Source organism: Thalassophryne amazonica, chromosome 11 (genome assembly GCF_902500255.1).
Source record: "Thalassophryne amazonica chromosome 11, fThaAma1.1, whole genome shotgun sequence".
In the NCBI taxonomy this organism is placed as follows: domain Eukaryota; kingdom Metazoa; phylum Chordata; class Actinopteri; order Batrachoidiformes; family Batrachoididae; genus Thalassophryne; species Thalassophryne amazonica.
In genome coordinates, this window is record NC_047113.1 from 26,049,456 (window position 1) to 26,068,415 (window position 18,960).

Sequence of the window (18,960 nt, forward strand, 5' to 3'; positions counted from 1 at the left end):
AAAAATGAAAGCAGCTGAGGTGTACATTAAAAAAAAAAAATCAAAGGGACCAATCATCGACTAAAGTAACACAAAGAAAAGAGCATCCAAGATTTAAGAACAAAAAATTATTTATTGTCAAAAATGATAAATTAATGATGGAGAGTTCAGCATGAAAAATTAATTTTAAAGAAAACAAGCATTTAATCAGACAAGCTATTGCTGTGTTGTGAAAAGTTTCCATTGATTTATCTTTATAAAACATTTTTCATTTACTGTGTGTGCATTGTTGTGGCCACTGAAAAATATCTTATTTCAATGTGTGCTTCAAAATTTTGAGGGGGAAAATAAACTATAAACTGAAGCTATACATCCTCTACATATATATATATTAAAAAAACGGCTACAGAACTTGATTAAAAGTCACACAATACCTCAGTATCAAAAACAGTCATTTCAACAAAACAATGACAAAATTACTGCAGGAAAAGGTCCCACGTGAAATCGGCTCCCTCTGGAATAAATCAACTCACAAGACCTGGAGGGGGGAAATGCACAGAATGTAAGTGTTATCAATCTTGTAGACATAAATAATAATAATATGATGTGTCAAGTATCAAGCACTTCGGCACCCATAAAAGAAGTGCAGCTGTTGTCTGCAGCTCTGATTTTCAGGTTAAATGCTCTGTGACAAAATGCATTAAGTAGCCTCCACCACTGTTGCAGCTCACTGATGGAGCGAAGGTCAAATCCCACATCTGTAACTTGCTGCAGTGACTTTTGTTGTCCTGACTTTCAGGTTGCTTTGTCTAAATGCATTTGTATGCTCTAAGTTGTGGTTATGTTCAGTGTGTTTATAAGTGGTTATGGTTAGAGTTGGGTGGAATTGGTCTAAGATTAGCTGGTATGTGTTGTATGTGGGTGCCGGAGTACTAGCAACAGGTTCTAATGTAAATAATGCAAGTTATACACAATACAACACACAGAATCATGAACAGATCCTCAAGTCAATCGACGTTACCCATTTTTTTGCAAAATACATGGAAATACATGGACAGAAAGCAAATTATTGTTTTTAATAAATCCATTGGTGTCAAACAATTAATAGGGATCTTAGAGGTCACTAAGACCTGCGATTAGTAACGAGGCTTCACCAACTGCATGAAAAGGAAAGGCCTAGTTTACACATTCTGCTTGAACAAGCTCAGACATGCTCCAATGTATCAACATTCTAATTTAAACTAGTATAAAAAAGAATAACTGCAAATGATGTTAAAAGATACAAACATGGTCCAAAATAGGAGGTTCACTGGTACTCATCCATCAATCACAAACCAAAATTTTAGAGTAGAATATGGTGTATTTTGCACAGTTACTGACAGAAAATCTGCAGACACATTGACTCACTGATTGACTCCAATATGCTTGTGCATGCAATGCTAATTGGTGTTAATTTCATTACATGAGACAAAATATCTACGTCAATGACCATTTTTTCATGACGAAATCAAGACATGATTAAGAAGACAACAGCACTAATTACATTACATGTCAGCGCATTTGTCAAAAAAGAAATAAATAATAAATGTGCTGCAGAGTAAAACCATCCAACGTCAATGACAAACATTTAATGGAAAAAAAATATACATTGTCTCACAGTGTTAAAGTGTCTGATCAGCTCTCCGAGGCTCAGATTAAAGTTACTGTATTGTTAGTTTACAGTTACACTGTGTGTCACAGTTTAAAGCATCTGATCAACTCTCTGAGGCTCATACTAAAGATATAGCACTGTGGATTTACAAGAATATTGAATATCTAATTGTGTCTGACGGGAAGTCTTGCGGATTTATAATATTAGGGAAAATACCACAACCCTTCCATCATTCAACGAGTGTATTTTGTCAGGTAATGATAACTTTTATTTCACATGTGTGAAACACTACATTGACTGAAATGGTAATCAGATTCTGTTGTTTTTATTAAAAAGACTAAAATGTCTCAACTGAAACAAGACTAAAATACATTGAGTTCTTGTTTGGCTAAAACTAGACTAAAATTAACAGACTTTTAGTCGACTAAAATAAAATGGTATGTGAATGACTAAATATGACTAAAACTAAAAAGGACATTTGACAAAAGCCTAAAATACTACAAATTATAATACAGGTGACAAAATTAACACTAATGCTAATCACAGTGAATACACTACGGTACGTTACTCACCCAAATAATCATCCATGAGCGATCCAATGGCAAACTGGGGGAAAAAAAACAGAGATTGTTGTTAATTTATTCTAGAATGAGGTGACAAAGTTTCATTTACATGAGCTGAAACAGTGGTCAGCAACCCTGCTGTGTGAAATTCCCCGTCCTGTACATTTTTAAAGTCTCCATTTTCAAGCCACAACTAATTAGTCTAAGTCTGCTGTCAATTCTTCAAAAATTCTTGAAAGGGTAGTTGTAAAACAGCTAACTGATCATCTGCAGAGGAATGGTCTATTTGAAGAGTTTCAGTCAGGTTTTAGAATTCATCATAGTACAGAAACAGCATTAGTGAAGGTTACAAATGATCTTCTTATGGCCTCGGACAGTGGACTCATCTCTGTGCTTGTTCTGTTAGACCTCAGTGCTGCTTTTGATACTGTTGACCATAAAATTTTATTACAGAGATTAGAGCATGCCATAGGTATTAAAGGCACTGCGCTGCGGTGGTTTGAATCATATTTGTCTAATAGATTACAATTTGTTCATGTAAATGGGGAATCTTCTTCACAGACTAAAGTTAATTATGGAGTTCCACAAGGTTCTGTGCTAGGACCAATTTTATTCACTTTATATATGCTTCCCTTAGGCAGTATTATTAGACGGTATTGCTTAAATTTTCATTGTTACGCAGATGATACCCAGCTTTATCTATCCATGAAGCCAGACGACACACACCAATTAGCTAAACTGCAGGATTGTCTTACAGACATAAAGACATGGATGACCTCTAATTTCCTGCTTTTAAACTCAGATAAAACTGAAGTTATTGTACTTGGCCCCACAAATCTTAGAAACATGGTGTCTAACCAGATCCTTACTGTGGATGGCATTACCCTGACCTCTAGTAATACTGTGAGAAATCTTGGAGTCATTTTTGATCAGGATATGTCATTCAAAGCGCATATTAAACAAATATGTAGGACTGCTTTTTTGCATTTACGCAATATCTCTAAAATCAGAAAGGTCTTGTCTCAGAGTGATGCTGAAAAACTAATTCATGCATTTATTTCCTCTAGGCTGGACTATTGTAATTAATTATTATCAGGTTGTCCTAAAAGTTCCCTAAAAAGCCTTCAGTTAATTCAAAATGCTGCAGCTAGAGTGCTGACGGGGACTAGAAGGAGAGAGCATATCTCACCCATATTGGCCTCTCTTCATTGGCTTCCTGTTAATTCTAGAATAGAATTTAAAATTCTTCTTCTTACTTATAAGGTTTTGAATAATCAGGTCCCATCTTATCTTAGGGACCTCGTAGTACCATATCACCCCAATAGAGCGCTTCGCTCTCAGACTGCAGGCTTACTTGTAGTTCCTAGGGTTTGTAAGAGTAGAATGGGAGGCAGAGCCTTCAGCTTTCAGGCTCCTCTCCTGTGGAACCAGCTCCCAATTCAGATCAGGGAGACAGACACCCTCTCTACTTTTAAGATTAGGCTTAAAACTTTCCTTTTTGCTAAAGCTTATAGTTAGGGCTGGATCAGGTGACCCTGAACCATCCCTTAGTTATGCTGCTATAGACGTAGACTGCTGGGGGGTTCCCATGATGCACTGTTTCTTTCTCTTTTTGCTCTGTATGCACCACTCTGCATTTAATCATTAGTGATCGATCTCTGCTCCCCTCCACAGCATGTCTTTTTCCTGGTTCTCTCCCTCAGCCCCAACCAGTCCCAGCAGAAGACTGCCCCTCCCTGAGCCTGGTTCTGCTGGAGGTTTCTTCCTGTTAAAAGGGAGTTTTTCCTTCCCACTGTAGCCAAGTGCTTGCTCACAGGGGGTCGTTTTGACCGTTGGGGTTTTACATCATTATTGTATGGCCTTGCCTTACAATATAAAGCGCCTTGGGGCAACTGTTTGTTGTGATTTGGCGCTATATAAAAAAAAAAATTGAATTGAATTGAATCATCTCTTGTATGACAGAACATACATGTCCAAGTTAATTAACTGTGAATAGGCCAGGTCGGGACAAATATGTGCAGGACAAGTCATCTCCCAGAGAGAGGTTGGTGACCATTTTGCTACAGGGGGAACGGGTGGTCCCAAGACAGTCACTGCAGTAACAGTACGGTGACCCTGCAATACTGCTGTCTGGGTTGATACTGTTGGCTTTGGCATTCAAGCTGTCACACACAACTTATTTTGGCACATCACAGGGTTTGTATGTTCTTTAAGCAAGTCACAGTCACAAGCATGATAGCATTATTGAAGAGAAACTCATGTGTGTGTGTGTGTGTGTATATATATATATATATATATATATATATATATATATATATATATATATATATATATATATATATATATATATATATATATATATATATACAAATATATACACACACGAGGTCTGTTAGAAAAGTATGCAACCTTTTATTTTTTTTAAAAACCATATGGATTTGAATCACGTGTGATTGCATCAGCCAAGCTTGAACCTTCGTGCGCATGCGTGAGTTTTTTCACGCCTGTCGGTTGCGTCATTCACCTGTGAGCAGGCTTTGTGTGAGCACTGGTCCACCCCTCTTGTCGTTTTTTTATTGCGAATAAATGTCTGAATGATTTGGAGCTTTGCTGCATCAATTTTTTTCCAGAAACTGTGAGAGACCTCCAGGTGGACACCGTTCGAAAAATTAATATGGCTTTCAGGGACGTGTGGGGATTACACAGATTAAGGAGTGTTACTGCCACTTTAAGGACGGCCCACAACTGCTGAGAGCGCGCCGATCGACAGGCTGACACCCCGCTCAAACAACCAGATCATTTCCAACGTGAAGGCTTTGTTGATCCGGGACGTCGTCTGACTTTCACAAAAAGGCAGGAGACGTGGACATCAGCACTTTTTCGGCACATTCCACTGTTACAGGAGTTTTTTTCATGGAAAGAAAAGCGGAGGGACGCGCCATGGAGCCGTTCATTATGCGGCACAAATCCACCTCCGTGTTGGTCTCACAGGACGGCTTTCAGGTGGACTTCAGACGGCTGTCGGTTGCTTTTGAGTCGTGTGATTATCCGAGAAATTGAGCATGAGCTGGACATGCCCCAACATGTCCTGTGAGGCTTCATCACGGCGTTGCTTTGCGCCATGTTAAGCCATATTAATTTTCTGAACGGTGTCCTCCTGGAGGTCTCTCACAGTTTCTGGAAAAAAATTGATGCAGCAAAGCTCCAAATCGTTCAGACATTTATTCGCAATAAAAAAACGACAAGAGGGTGGACCAGTGCTCACACAAAGCCTGCTCACAGGCGAATGACGCAACCGACAGGCGTGAAAAAACTCACGCATGCGCACGAAGGTTCAAACTTGGCTGATGCAATCACACGTGATTCAACTCCATATGGTTTTTGAAAAAAATAAAAAGGTCAGATACTTTTCTAACAGACCTCGTATATATAAAAAACATCTGTCAGACTGACTATATGCAATATTGATCCCAAAGCACTCAGACACAGACAGCTGTCCAGACACAAAACAACACTTACAATGTCATTCTTATCCACTCTTGTCCCAACAATCTTTAAACGGATTTCATCATCTTGCTGAATAACAATGTCCTTAAAAGAGAAGAACATATTGAGCAGCCTTAGAATGAAAGATGCAAAACATCAGTGAGCAGGACTACAACTTTTCATACACAATCCATTACACTGTGTTCCACTACTGCTTTGTTTAAACAAGTATTCAAATGTTTCCAGGCAAATCTCATTTTCAACAACAGTGTAATTATATAATGAATCTGGGTCTTTTCTACAATTTTAAAGCTGAAACAATAGTCTATTTAGTACAATGTATAACTACTATACACACACACACACACACACACACACACTGATTAAAGCAAAAACAAAAAAAATCTGACGGAACTTTGTTTTCACAGTCAAATCATAAGGTGTTCATCTACCTTTTTACAGAAACCCTTTTGGGATTGTGTCCTGGCATTTAAGGTTAAAAAAAAAAAAGGTGGAGACAGCTAAGAAAAACAAATTGTTCTCTGCTGAACAAGATTATATTTCACTAACCATTGCAGGTCTTTTCTAATGCCGCATCATCTTATAAAAAGACTTTAACCTACACATAAAATGACTGCATTTATATAGCGCTTTTCCATCTGCATCAGACGCTCAAAGCACTTTATAATAATGCCTCACATTCACCCCGATGTCAGGGTGCTGCCATACAAGGTGCTCACTACACATCGGGAGCAATAGAGGATTAAGGACCTTGCCCAACGGTCCTTAGTGATTTTCCAGTCAGGCTGGGATTTGAACGGAGGATCTTCTGGTCTCAAGCCCAACGCCTTAACCACTAGACCATCACCTCACATCATTTAAATACTATCAGGATAAACATATTTTAAGGAGACAGCTTTTACTTCATGCAATACCAATTAAAGTCTGAGGCCTGTAGCTAGGATTTGAAAATGGTGGTTCTTTTTTGATGGAAATGTGCCTTTGTCAGCAGGGGGGTTTTGATGTCCAGTGATGCATTCTGGAGGTTTTTTGATGACTTTTTTTTTTTTTTTGCACATTTTTACCTTTTCTTTGCCTTTACCCAAAACTGATGTCACAACCTACATGTTTGTTTGATAAGATTATGAACAACAGCCAAAATAATTTTCATATTTTTGGCTTCCGTTATCCTAACTGAGCCGATTTTAAAGCTAGAATCCCCAACAAACCCAGTAATGGCCGAGCTTAACCACTATATTAAAAAAAACATTGCTTCACATCCCACTTTAGTTATGCATACAAGTTAAAGTAAACTTATTTTATATGGCTCATCAACCAAACTTAGTCCAGAACTATAGTAGAATTTAAAGAGTAATACTGATTTTCATATTTTAGTTGTTAAAATGATTCTTATTACTATAAGTAGCAGTATTAGTAGTACATAAAAAATGTCTTAAAAAGTGGACCTTTAATCAAGTAGTGTTGTGGGGGGGCACATCTCCCCCACAACACCCTCTTTCTGTCTGGATTTGCCCCTAGCTTGTAGTCTCTGAGCATGAACAATCAAGAATTTGTGAATTTATGTTGAAAGCACAACCTGACTGAGAGGTAAGAAGGTTTTATGGACACATTTTACACCATGCCATCCCTAGGAAGAGATTTTAAGTGTATTTTGGAGAAAAAAAAAGTGTTAAGTGTCTGCTGTTAATGCGTTGTTGGGTCTGCAGCTGTGTTTTTAGTTTAACCACAGTGAGGACACTCACAAACACTCAGAGCAGACTCTGAAATAAAAGTTTTAAAAATATGTTTGTAAAACTATGCACTCTCTTCCCTCGCTCACTGTAAGACAGCTGCACTCAAACAGACCGCAAGGTGACCCACCGCCACCTCCCTCCTCCTGCAGACAGGATATAGAGAAACAGACAGGGACTAGCTGCAATTTGGGGGGGAGGAAAAAAAAAAAAAAAAATTTGAGCGTTTTGAACACGGCACTCGTGTCCACGGATGCGGTAAATTTTATATCTTGTGCCCATCCTTGATTTTGCATCAGCACGAATGCTGCCTTTTGGCAGCCCATTTGACGGAAATCCGTCATAGCGACGGAGAAGTTTAATCCCTTTATATATTACCAGGTGGTGTTACCAAGCAAAAATGTATTAACTTACCTCATCAACAGTTTTATAACAGGGAGGATTGGAGTTTGGGTCAAACTCCATTTCTGAGGGGATAGACTGAAAACAAAATGTAACTGGTTAAATATTAATATAACATCTGAATATTGTATTCACAACACACAGTCAAAAAAATGAATGAATTAATTAAATGGGACTCACATGTCGAGAAATGAAGCAGGACATGGGACCAATTTCTGTGAACAGCCCAACCTAGAAGAAATAGAAAAACACCATTTACATGAGTACCAAAATTGTTCCGTTTTATTGGTTGTTTAAAAGCACAGGTTTGACTTTAATTAGCAAAATTAGGAAAAAAAATCCATCCTGACCTTTAAAATGCATACAATAACAAGTGTAGCATCTGAAGCAGGAGTGTGCCATAAAGCACTAAGATGGTGCAGGTTTTCCTTGCAACTGATCTTCTCAGCTGTGTTATTTATAAGCACCTCCTCTTATCTTAGAACCCAGTCCATTTGTGAACTCACATGCTTGGATGACCAGTAGCAAGGAAATCCTACTTGTTCCTTTGTGCCCATTCCTGGTCTAAAGGTGTGTTATCTCACACACAGTGATCTCTGTAGACAGCACAACTACAAGTAGGGATGGGTATTGGTAAGATTTTATCAATATCGATACTATTATCGATTCCGCTTATCGATACTTCCTGTGAATTTTCTGTGTACTAAAAGTAGGCTTTACAGGTTTTCTATGTCAACAACATTTTAGTGAGCCTTAAAGTAAATAAATATGAAATTGGTCACTGGATCCTTGATCTCTGGACATAAATAAACTCTGCATGGTGGATCCTTGATCTCTGGGCATAAATAGAAATAAACAAAATCTGTAGTTTTTGTCTAAAGCATTTCCTTTCAGACATTAATGGCATGAATATCTCTCCATCTGAGCTGAACTCAGCCAGCTGCTAGAGTCTGCAGGTCTGCAGCCTTTCAGTCTTGGGCTGCTGCACATCAGCACAGGACGTCTCATTTTGGGAGGAAAAATGTTTTGATCGATTGCAGTTTATTGTTTGTATTACAACATTTGGAAAGAGGTGTCATTTGATTTAAATGGTGATTCGCTTTGAAGTTATTAATTCTGAGCGGCGCAGCATTTGAAGCAAAGGAATGGAGGACGATTCTCATTTCTTTCTCACAACACGACAGAGTCCCAGTTAGTCACTTTAATCCGCACAAAAGTGACTCACGATTGACATATTTTAATGGATTTGAAAGGGGTTAAGAACCAGAGTTGCCGCTTCTGAAGAGGAGTGAAGCAAAGATCCAATAAAGCAGCGGATCGGAACATTGCTTCATTGGTTCAAGGTTCGAAGCAGAGTCGTGCTGCAGAAACGGTTGATTACAGACCTGCTGCAGGGTCTGTAATCAACGTAGAGAAATGATCATTTCCCGACAAACACCCTCAAAAACAACGGCCGATCTGAAGGACCGATTAGGGAATCGTTAAGCAAAAAGCCTGTTGATGTTGGTGGATCGAATTATTTCTTAACGATACCCGAAAAGAACCGGTTCTCGATACCCAACCCTAACTACAAGTAGCATTTTTCAGGTCATATGTCACTGTATTCTCCAGGTAATGAATGACAGATTTTGCTTTGAACTCTGGACAAATCAACGTTCCATGGCTCCCTCTCTGACCTTGTTAACTTGAGTGACCACAGCATCCACCACTTCCCCTTTAAATGGACGGAACACTATGGCCTTGTACTTGACTGGATACAGGACAAAACCTCTGCCTGGTTGGATTACACCTGCTCCAATGTTGTCAATGGAGGTGACGGCAATGACAAAACCATACCTGAAAGAGAATAAATACAAATTAACAGCCTGCACTTTAGGCAGGTTTTTCCTGTCTAACCATTTATGAAATCCTGAGCACTAATGTAAATACACCCCATGGCATAATGTTCCCTGTCTGTTTGTTGGTTTTTTTAATGCAATGTCAGAACTGAGACATTTATTCCTGATCTTCAGTCAGCACAGGTCTGAAATATGTAAAATTAGCACAGTGCATGAACTGGCTTTACCCCCCACCCCATGCATGCATGAAGCTAAACTTAAGCCTGGCGCACACGGAGGGAAGATTCTTTTCCAAATGGCACGCGTGGTCAAATGCTTAAGCAGGATACCCTCGTCTGCGGTGGATTTTGTGACTCATCCGCCTTTCTGACCCAAAAGCAAACTATTTAGCGTGTTTAATAATTTCTGCCTCGCGTGACAAATGTCTCGCTGTGTGCGGGGGAGCATAAGCATTCTGCTTTCAGTCTGACTGAACTGCGCCACGACCTGTGTACCCCACCGCCGTGTCACGTCATAGATAACATGGCGGAACACATGGAATCCCAGTTGTCATCGGATGAAGATGATATGATCGGTCTTTTAGCTGTATTATTGATTCGGAGACGCGTCGAAGACGAAGATCTGCTTGTCGTAAAACCTGGACAAGATCTTGGATAAAGAGGAGAGAGAATCAAGCAGCGTAATTTGGTCCAGGAACTAAATGCCGAGGACCCAGAGACATTTCGCAAATACCACCGGATTGATTGCCAGTCCTTTGATGAAATTAGCGTCAGTGGAGCCTTTTATTAAGAAAGAAGACACGACTATGCGTGCTGCAATAAAACCTAGCGAAAGACTTTCTGTCACGCTAAGGTTTCTAGCAACAGGTAAGTCTCCTTTCCCATCAGATATGACCTTTATATTTGCTAGCCTGGTCTATGTAGATTTTTAATTATATGTAACCCACCAGGCTCTCACTAGAACATAGACTAAGCCTGGGCAGTGCTGGGAGAAAATACTTTGAAATTGTATATAGTTACGGGAATACTGAATAGTTGCCTTAAAATATTAAAATATTTCTATATAAATGTGGTGCATAATAAGATATGATCAGAAAAATCCAGGCTTGTTACACCTGCTGTTGACTTTTTTAACACAAATTTTGAAAGCAAAATTGTGGTGATAAAAAAGGACTGTACCTTAAATAGCTTTCAATCTTTGTAAATATTTTGTGGGGACAGATCACTGATTTTAAAACAAATACGTAAATGGTCTTTTCCAACTTCATCAAGCTCAAAGCCCTTGAAAAAGTGAAATGAAATTCAGAAACTTTGACAACCAGCTATTTTAAAGTCAGATTACTGACGTTGTGTCCAACACTGTCAATTCTGAAAACAGAAAAAAAAAAAAAAAAATGTTCTTGTCCCCCTTTACTCACCTACTGGTTCCATTTGTAACTGTCTGTTAAAGAATTTGAAAAACTTTTTTCTGGTAATTTAATTCTCTTGCAAATGTTGTGCAAGATAAGGCTGATATGTAATGACTAAGTACCATAATGTATTCCTACGATTTTTGGAAAGTAACTGTATTCTTAATACCCTCAAATGAAAAAGAACCTAAATATAGTTACTCAAAATTAATATTCTGAATATGTATTCTAAATACATGTATTCCAAATACTCCCCAACACAGAGCCTAGGCATACATTTCTCAGTGAAATGTTAGATACAAGTAAAGCTTGTCCTGGATATCTTTAAATATTCTGATGTACGAATAACATTTCCGTTTGTATTCCTTTAGGAGAATCGTTTAAGAGTCTGTCGTTCCAGTATCGGATGGGGGAGAGAACGGTTTCTGGAATTGTATCTGAAACATGTCAGGCAGGCATTGTACAATATTCTGAAAGAACAGCACTTAAAGGTAAGCTTGAGCAAACAGTTTTATTATAAAAAAGTGAAATTGAAAAAAAGTAATACTGGGAAATACAATAGAACCTTTAACAAATCCTCTACTATTACAATGTAAGTGACTTTAAGCTGTAAGTTCTAATACTGATTGTTTTAACATTTTAAATGGAAGAAGTTTTGAATCTTTTACTTTGGTTCACTGTCATGGTTGTTTTGTTCTGACTGTCGGTTATCAAGCTATGACCATTGATTTTGGCCCACAGAACACTGGGAATTTGCATTGTTTTGCAGTTTATTTTCCTGTTGCCAAATACTCTGATTGACATTGGTGTCAGTGCCAGGATTCAAAAATTGTTGCGATGGTGGACACCATGTTTGATTTGGGATTGTAGAGGCAGGATTATGATGTTGTTGCTGGTTTGGTTGATACCATCTATTGTATTCGGGTGGTGCCGAAAATAAACAGTCTGGTGGAAACCAATTAGACTGCTGATTATACTGCAGAGAATGCACTTGACTTTGTGGCTGTGATTGTAACTGGCCAAGAGTTCCCATCTGAGCCTGAAAGATGACAGTGTTAATGTGATGTACAGCTAAATGCTTCATTTTTGGATCTAGTTGTGATAGGGCCTCTGACACATAACAAGCAAATGGGTCAATTTTCTGGTGGGCATTTTCTTCCCTTTTCTTCTTTCGATCTGATAATGTTTGAGTTAACTCTTTAATCAAATGATACTCGTCCTCAGCCTGTCTTTTAGCAGATGACTTTGTTTTTGCCTTCAAGGGCTCCTTTGTTGATTTTCTTCCAGGGGTTACATCTTGATCAGTTCCATCAAGTGTTGATGGAGTTGATGGGTTATCTTGGGAGACTTTCTGTGTCATTATCTTCATCATCATTGTCATCATTTGTTACTTCAGATGAGACCGTTGAATTCTGCAAACAAACAAACAAAAAAAAAATTTGACATTTGAAAATTAATAAAATGAATTATTTTCTATTTCTAGACTCCATCTACTCCAGATGAATGGCTGGCCATAGCAGAAGAATTCAAAAGAAAGTGGAACTACCCATGCTGCATTGGGGCCATCTATGGTAAACATGTGGCAATTCAGCAACCAGACAACACAGGGTCCCAATTCTTTAACTACAAACACAGTTTTAGTGTTATTCTTCTGGCTGTTGTGGATGCAACCTATAGATTTGTTTATGTTGACGTTGGAGCTGCTGGCCATGCAGGTGATGCTGGGGTTTTCAATTACTCCACACTGAAAAATGCCCTGGATGACAATTCTTTGAACCTACCATCTCCTGAGACTGTCGATGGAATTCCAGATCATAAAATCTCCTTCCATTTCATAGGTGATGATGCTTTCCAAATGAGCATTAACATGATGAAACCCTATCCTCACAGGCAGTTGGACAAAGACAAACGAATCTTTAACTACCGCATTTCACGCGCAAGACGTGTGGTAGAAAATTCATTTGGCATATTGACCAACAGATTTCAGGTATTCTTGACAACCATCAACTTGTCTCCTGAAGAAGTACCCTACTTAATTCTGTCAGCTTGCTGTTTACATAATTTCATGATTCAGAAAAATAAGCACCTGTATGTTAATGTTTGTGATGTGGAGGACACTGAAACATGCATGTTGATTCCTGGAGCTTGGAGGAGTGACCCAAAACTATCTGGGATTGGCCCAAGTACTCAGCGAAACCCAACACAAAGTGCAAAGGAACAACGGCAGCTCCTAACTATGTATTTCAACTCAGAAATGGGATCTGTTCCTTGGCAGGACAAAATGATAAATCTTTAATGCTAATGGGGAAAAAATAAAAACAAACATGTATCAGTGTAAATAAAGAATAAAGAAACTTACCTTGTTTAAATTTGAGATTGATGTTCTTGTCTGTATGTGTGGATCCAAAAACTGTAGTCTCTCTTTCATCCAGGTTGCTCTTTTACTTAAACTTTTCTTTGAACTTCCACTGGGTCCCAGTTTCTTTATTTTTGTGTAGCTGTTGCGAAGAGCTTTTATCTTTGAAAAGACCCACTGAGCTGAAAAACATGAAATGATATTTGTTAATTTTTTTGTAGAACTGTTATATTCAAAATGTGTGTAAATTATTGGAGAAACTGTAACAAATATAAAGATGAAATTAAATTCTGAAACAGTCCTACCCTTGTCACAATGCTATGAAAAATGTCACTTGTAGCAGTCACATATAATTCAGTGGTAATATAACAAGGTAGGCCTGGTCATGAGAGACTAGCTCTGTTTATTCACGATTGCAATGTGTTGTGGAAATGGGTGTATAAATGCATTGCATGTGGAAAATTTATAATTGTAGAACCTTTTTGCAGAAAATATATTCGCCTTTTCAAAAAACTGTTATGACATCCTTTATAAATTATGAAGCGTATTTATTTTATTAACTAGTAGTCAGGATAATTATAAAAACTCACCTGTTTTGTTGAGTTTCTCTGCGATTTCTGACGCAGCAAGGAAGCGTTTATCCTGGTTTTTGAAATCTGCTGAATCAACGACATACAAACATGGATAATCGGGCCATAGGTCTACAAGTCTGTCTTCCAAAATTATTTCAGAAACAAACTGTGACGACAACGGGGATTCCATGTGTTCCGCCATGTTATCTATGACACGTGACACGGCGGTGGGGTACACAGGTCGTGGCGCAGGCACAGTTCAGTCAGACTGAAAGCCAAATGCTTATGCTCCCCCGCACACAGCGAGTCATTTGTCACACGAGGCAGAAATTATTAAACACACTAGATAGTTTGCTTTTGGGTCAGAAAGGCAGATGACTCTCACAAAATCCACTGCAGATGAGGGTATCCTGCTTAAGCATTTGACCACGCATGCCATTTGGAAAAGAATCTTCCCCCCGTGTGCGCCAGCCTTTATCAGCTCAACTATGTTAACATCTCCCATTAAATAGCCTGATATCTAGGATTTTTCAATTTCAATTTATTTTCATTTATATAGCGCCAAATCACAACAAAGTTGCCTCAAAGCGCTTCACACAGGTAAGGTCTAACCTTACTAACCCCCAGAGCAACAGTGGTAAGGAAAAACTCCCTCTGAGGAAGAAACCTCAAGCAGACCAGACTCAAAGGGGTGACCCTCTGCTTTGGCCATGCTACAAACATAAATTACAGAACAATTCACAGAACAATTCACGGACGAATATACAAGAAATGCTATTGGCGCACAGGACAGGAGGATCGCCAACACGAATACAACTCCCATCTCTGGATGGAGCTGCACCTTAAAAAGAGAGAAAAAACAGAATCAGGCATCAGAAAGACAAAAAATACTGCATAATTTGCCAGCATTAAACAAGAAAAACAGAGAAGTACTAAGGTGATCGCCAGCCACTAGCCCTAAACTTCACTAAAAGACCCAGAATTTAGGTAAAGTTGAGGCCGCAGGCCGCTCCAATTACTAATAAATGAATTGATCAATTAAAGTTAGCAGTGACAGCTTTAAATAGAAGGAGTCAGAGGTCTGAATAAAACATCAACATATTTGACAGATTTTGACCCTTCTCGACATAACAAAAGTCAGATATTGGCCCTCATCTCCTCCGTCCTGGAATATATTTTGTGCTACAGATGTCTTTTTTCATGAAACACTCCCTCACCATTCATGTGATCACTTGGTGCTGTTGAAACTCCTTCTCAATAATGCCTGTTTCCCACCAGACTGCTGTGCATGCTGAGGGCAAAGTGTCATTAAAAATAAGTATAAAATTTTTTGAGATCCTTTAATGTTGTCCTGCTTGATGGGCAGACAGGAACACTGAGATCTGTCAGTAATGACTTGGGGGGATGTACACCAGTCAAAAGTTTGAATGCACTTGGGGAAGTCTGTCCAAAGTTTGACTGGTACTGGTATGTATACAAATTTTTTGCTATAACCAAATATATTGTTTGCTCCCATGTAGGTGATGGAGGTCAAGTTTGTGATGCTGAAAGTAACAGTGTGATTCTTTCATATGCTCATCTAATTTTCTATGTCGTTTACCTCACTCATTGGTAAAAACAATACATTTCATTGTAAAATACAGTTGTAGTTTTCTGTGAAATGTATCTTTTTTAATCAGTGATCAAGCATTGCTGGAGTATGGTAGGATTACATAAATCATGAGCACATCACTTTATTTTCACATTTCTAAACACCTCATGTTTTTCCACACTATGCACCTCACGATTTAAGGATTTTGTGTGTGTATGAGAGAGAGAGAGTACCACCAGGCCTGAAAATAAAATAAAAAGAAAAAGAAAAGGCAGTGGCAATCATACATATAGTCATACTGATAATATGCAACTCTATTTGTATGCAGTGCTTCTGATTGGTCATAGCTCATGAGATAACGCTACATTCTTTAATTTGATTTTTTATCCATAAGTAGGGCTAAACTTACATTTTGAAGAGATCAACTTAAACACCATTATCTAGTTACAAAATATTTGTAATTATGATAACTGTCATTTACGAGGTCTGTCAATAAAGTAACGGTCATTGGACATGTCTATCTCGGCTTTCAATGCTTACCAGTCCAGTAAGTATCAGTGAAATTGTGGAGAGCTGGACATGTCCAAACTTGTCCTCTGACACACCGAAACGGAGGTGTTCCTTTGTCTCGTTTCCAAAGCGAATCGGGATCGTGACCATAACAAAATCTCTTGTTAAAAGTGAAATCTGCTGGAAAATGGCTGATGTCCAGCTCTTGTGATAACCAGAGAAAGAGCACACGATGGTCTCGTATCCACAGAGCCATCCGTTTAGAAATGGTCCGGTGGCTTGTGCCGCGTTGTCGCAGCTCAGAGCGTGGCGCGCCAAGCGTCCTTAAAGGGGTCCTTAAAGCTGTACTAACAGACCTTATTCTCTGTGAAGCCTGTAAAATTTTCACCGAAAGCCAGATAAATTTTTGAATGGTTTCCAGGTGCCAGTCTCTAACAGCTTCTGAAAAAATTCTGATGGAAAAAAAGTCCTTTTCATTCCGCCATTTCCAGACAATGAAAATCCAACGAGGGGGCGGGACCACTCCTTCCCAAGGCGTCCTCACAGGCGATGACGTCACCGACAGGCGTGGAAAAACTCACGCATGCGCACGAGGGTTCAAGCATGTCTGACGTAAAAACATATGAATGAAATCCATATAGTTTTTGAAAAAAATAAAAAGGACCGTTACTTTATTGACAGACCTCGTATGTATATTTAATACTTGCAGAAAAAAGAAAATGCTTAATGTGACTGGGATTTGAACCCAGGCTACTGACCTCAGAGTCCCACACCCTACAGTTTACACTAATGTCTCATGCTCTGTAATTGGTTGTAGGATGAAATTATCAAACATGCCACATAAGAATGACTATGGGATAAACCCTAACCCTATGAGATAATTAACACAGCTATGTTCAGATAAAATTCTGTTTTGTTATAATACAACTAGATACAGGTAGCCACAAATTTTTAGGTGAAACACTGGGAGTGCGTAGGCCTTATACAGAGCTTGCAGAGTTACATCACGTTTGCGTTGCATGTCAAATTCAGTCAGAATGAACATCTTCAATTTTAGGTCTGGACACTGTTCTGTTGCCATAGTGACTTGCGACTGACTTCATGTCAGTGTTAAATAGGGACATGCAGGGCCAAACAAAAAGTCCGATTTTGGATGGGAAAAGGAAGATACGGACAAGGAAAGAAAAAGAAAAGAGATCCTACCCAATAGGAATAAGAAGCAGTGGTATTTTTTTCAAACATGTAGATGATCTGGTGGCACAATGGCTTACTGGTTAGCACTGTTGCCTCACAGCAAAAAAAAAAAATCATGAGATTCTAACACCCTGTAAAACACAAAAGGCAGGTATAGAAAATGAATGTGGATGATCTGCAGCTCATGGATGGACACCGACCCAGTAACTCCTCCTCTTACAAAGCAGTACGTTTTAAAATAATTTCTTTTTATTATTATTTAAAAATTTTAAGTAACATCAGAGCTAAAGCTTTATGTTTTATTATAACACCCTGTAAAATACAAAATGGCTGTGCCTTTCAGTTAGGTAAATTGTGGTCAGGTTTTTCTACAGTCAACAACCATAGGACCTTTTAGGTGTTACAAGTGAAACGGAAGCCTAATCAATAAAGTTGTGAATACATCAACCACCGCAGAAAGGTTGGAACTACAGAGCACAATAATAAGAACAGACATCCAGCTCTGAAACCAACAATCATGGTGAGAACAGGCAAATTACGCAGTAATACAACATGCCATGACGTCAATTCTGCAAACTCTATTACATCCAGTCAAATTAACACTTGAACCAACAGAAACAAATGGGTAATGTCTACATTCGTATGCATGTAACAGAGACACTGACTTGCCAGTGCAGGTGCCTTCTACTTCTGTGAAGAGCTTCTGCTTGACAGTGTTCAGGAGGTTGGGACCAAAATACCTCGGGTGTAGTAAAATTTCATGCTCCAAAGAAATCTGTGAACGAAGAAAACAAGACTTCCATTAGTGTATTCAAAGTTTTAAAGAAATATTATTAAAACTGTCTTTCTGTAGTGAATCTCATCAGAAAGAGACAGTACTTCTTATTTCAATTAAATTACAACGATTATAAGCTGTGAGGTGCGAACATAAACTGGATTTACTTAGCTACTAGCTATGCTATGCTATGTTCACGCTGCTAACACAAAAACACCAAAACATACTGCTACTGTCCAACTCACACACGTTGTATAATACGCATGCATGCATACATACATGATAAAACATTTCTGCTGTAATTTCAAATCCTGGGTCGATTGATATTATGATTTTTTTTTAATGAATTTTCCAGAAGTGGTGACAAAGCCACTAATTCATTTGGTGCCACTACGTAGGGTAGAGTTCAGTGTTTGGTGTACAAATGTCTTCCGGGTTAAACGGGTAGACCGGAAATGCTGTCCTGAGTTTTGCCTGTCAACGTGTGTACAGTCAAAAAAAAAATTAAAAAAAAAAATCATTTGTATTTGTTAATAATTGACGTGAATGAAGCCCAAGACATCTTCAGTGACTTGGAAAGATTCATGTGTTCATCCCCTGACTTGTTTAAAAAAAACTGGCTGTGAAAGTCATGATTAAACCTGCTGTTTGGGCTTTGATATTTTTATTTAATTGATATCATGTTGTTTTAGGTTTGGAATTAAAGGGAATAATTTAGAAATTTTACAAATAATTAATTTTTGAAATTTTAATATAAAAAATCCAGAAATCTATTTATTTATTTGTTTATTTATTTAGGTGGGAGTGAAATGGCATAAAGAAACTACAATGTTTAAAAGCCCAAGGTTGTGTTGACTCTGTCCACTACTTGTAAATTTGTCAGG

The 18,960-nt window shown here is 38.4% G+C and overlaps 1 protein-coding gene and 1 long non-coding RNA gene across 2 annotated transcripts; both read right to left on the minus strand.

Moving 5' to 3' along the window:
• Positions 1 to 92: 92 nt before the first annotated feature.
• polr2gl (polymerase (RNA) II (DNA directed) polypeptide G-like) lies at positions 93 to 18,485 on the minus strand. Its single transcript, XM_034182023.1, has 8 exons — positions 18,356 to 18,485; positions 17,967 to 18,076; positions 9,509 to 9,668; positions 8,013 to 8,063; positions 7,845 to 7,910; positions 5,713 to 5,784; positions 2,203 to 2,236; positions 93 to 517 (listed from the first exon to the last, which is right to left on the minus strand). Exons 1-8 carry the CDS (start codon positions 18,365 to 18,367, stop codon positions 504 to 506), a joined length of 519 nt encoding a protein of 172 aa, XP_034037914.1. The 5' UTR covers positions 18,368 to 18,485; the 3' UTR covers positions 93 to 503.
• On the minus strand, positions 11,207 to 14,138 carry LOC117520723. The gene is made up of 3 exons (XR_004563744.1): positions 14,025 to 14,138; positions 13,438 to 13,616; positions 11,207 to 12,490 (listed from the first exon to the last, which is right to left on the minus strand). It is a non-coding gene; the product is annotated as an uncharacterized LOC117520723 (long non-coding RNA).
• Positions 18,486 to 18,960: the final 475 nt, after the last annotated feature.

What these genes read in the sequence shown, in the direction of transcription:
- polr2gl (XM_034182023.1), bottom strand. An exon ending in CCTGCTTCATTTCTCGACAT is followed by an intron (nt 7,911 to 8,012) that starts GTGAGTCCCATT and finishes TTTTGTTTTCAG; the next exon opens with TCTATCCCCTCAGAAATGGA. An exon ending in GAGTGGATAAGAATGACATT is followed by an intron (nt 2,237 to 5,712) that starts GTAAGTGTTGTT and finishes TTTTTCCCCCAG; the next exon opens with TTTGCCATTGGATCGCTCAT.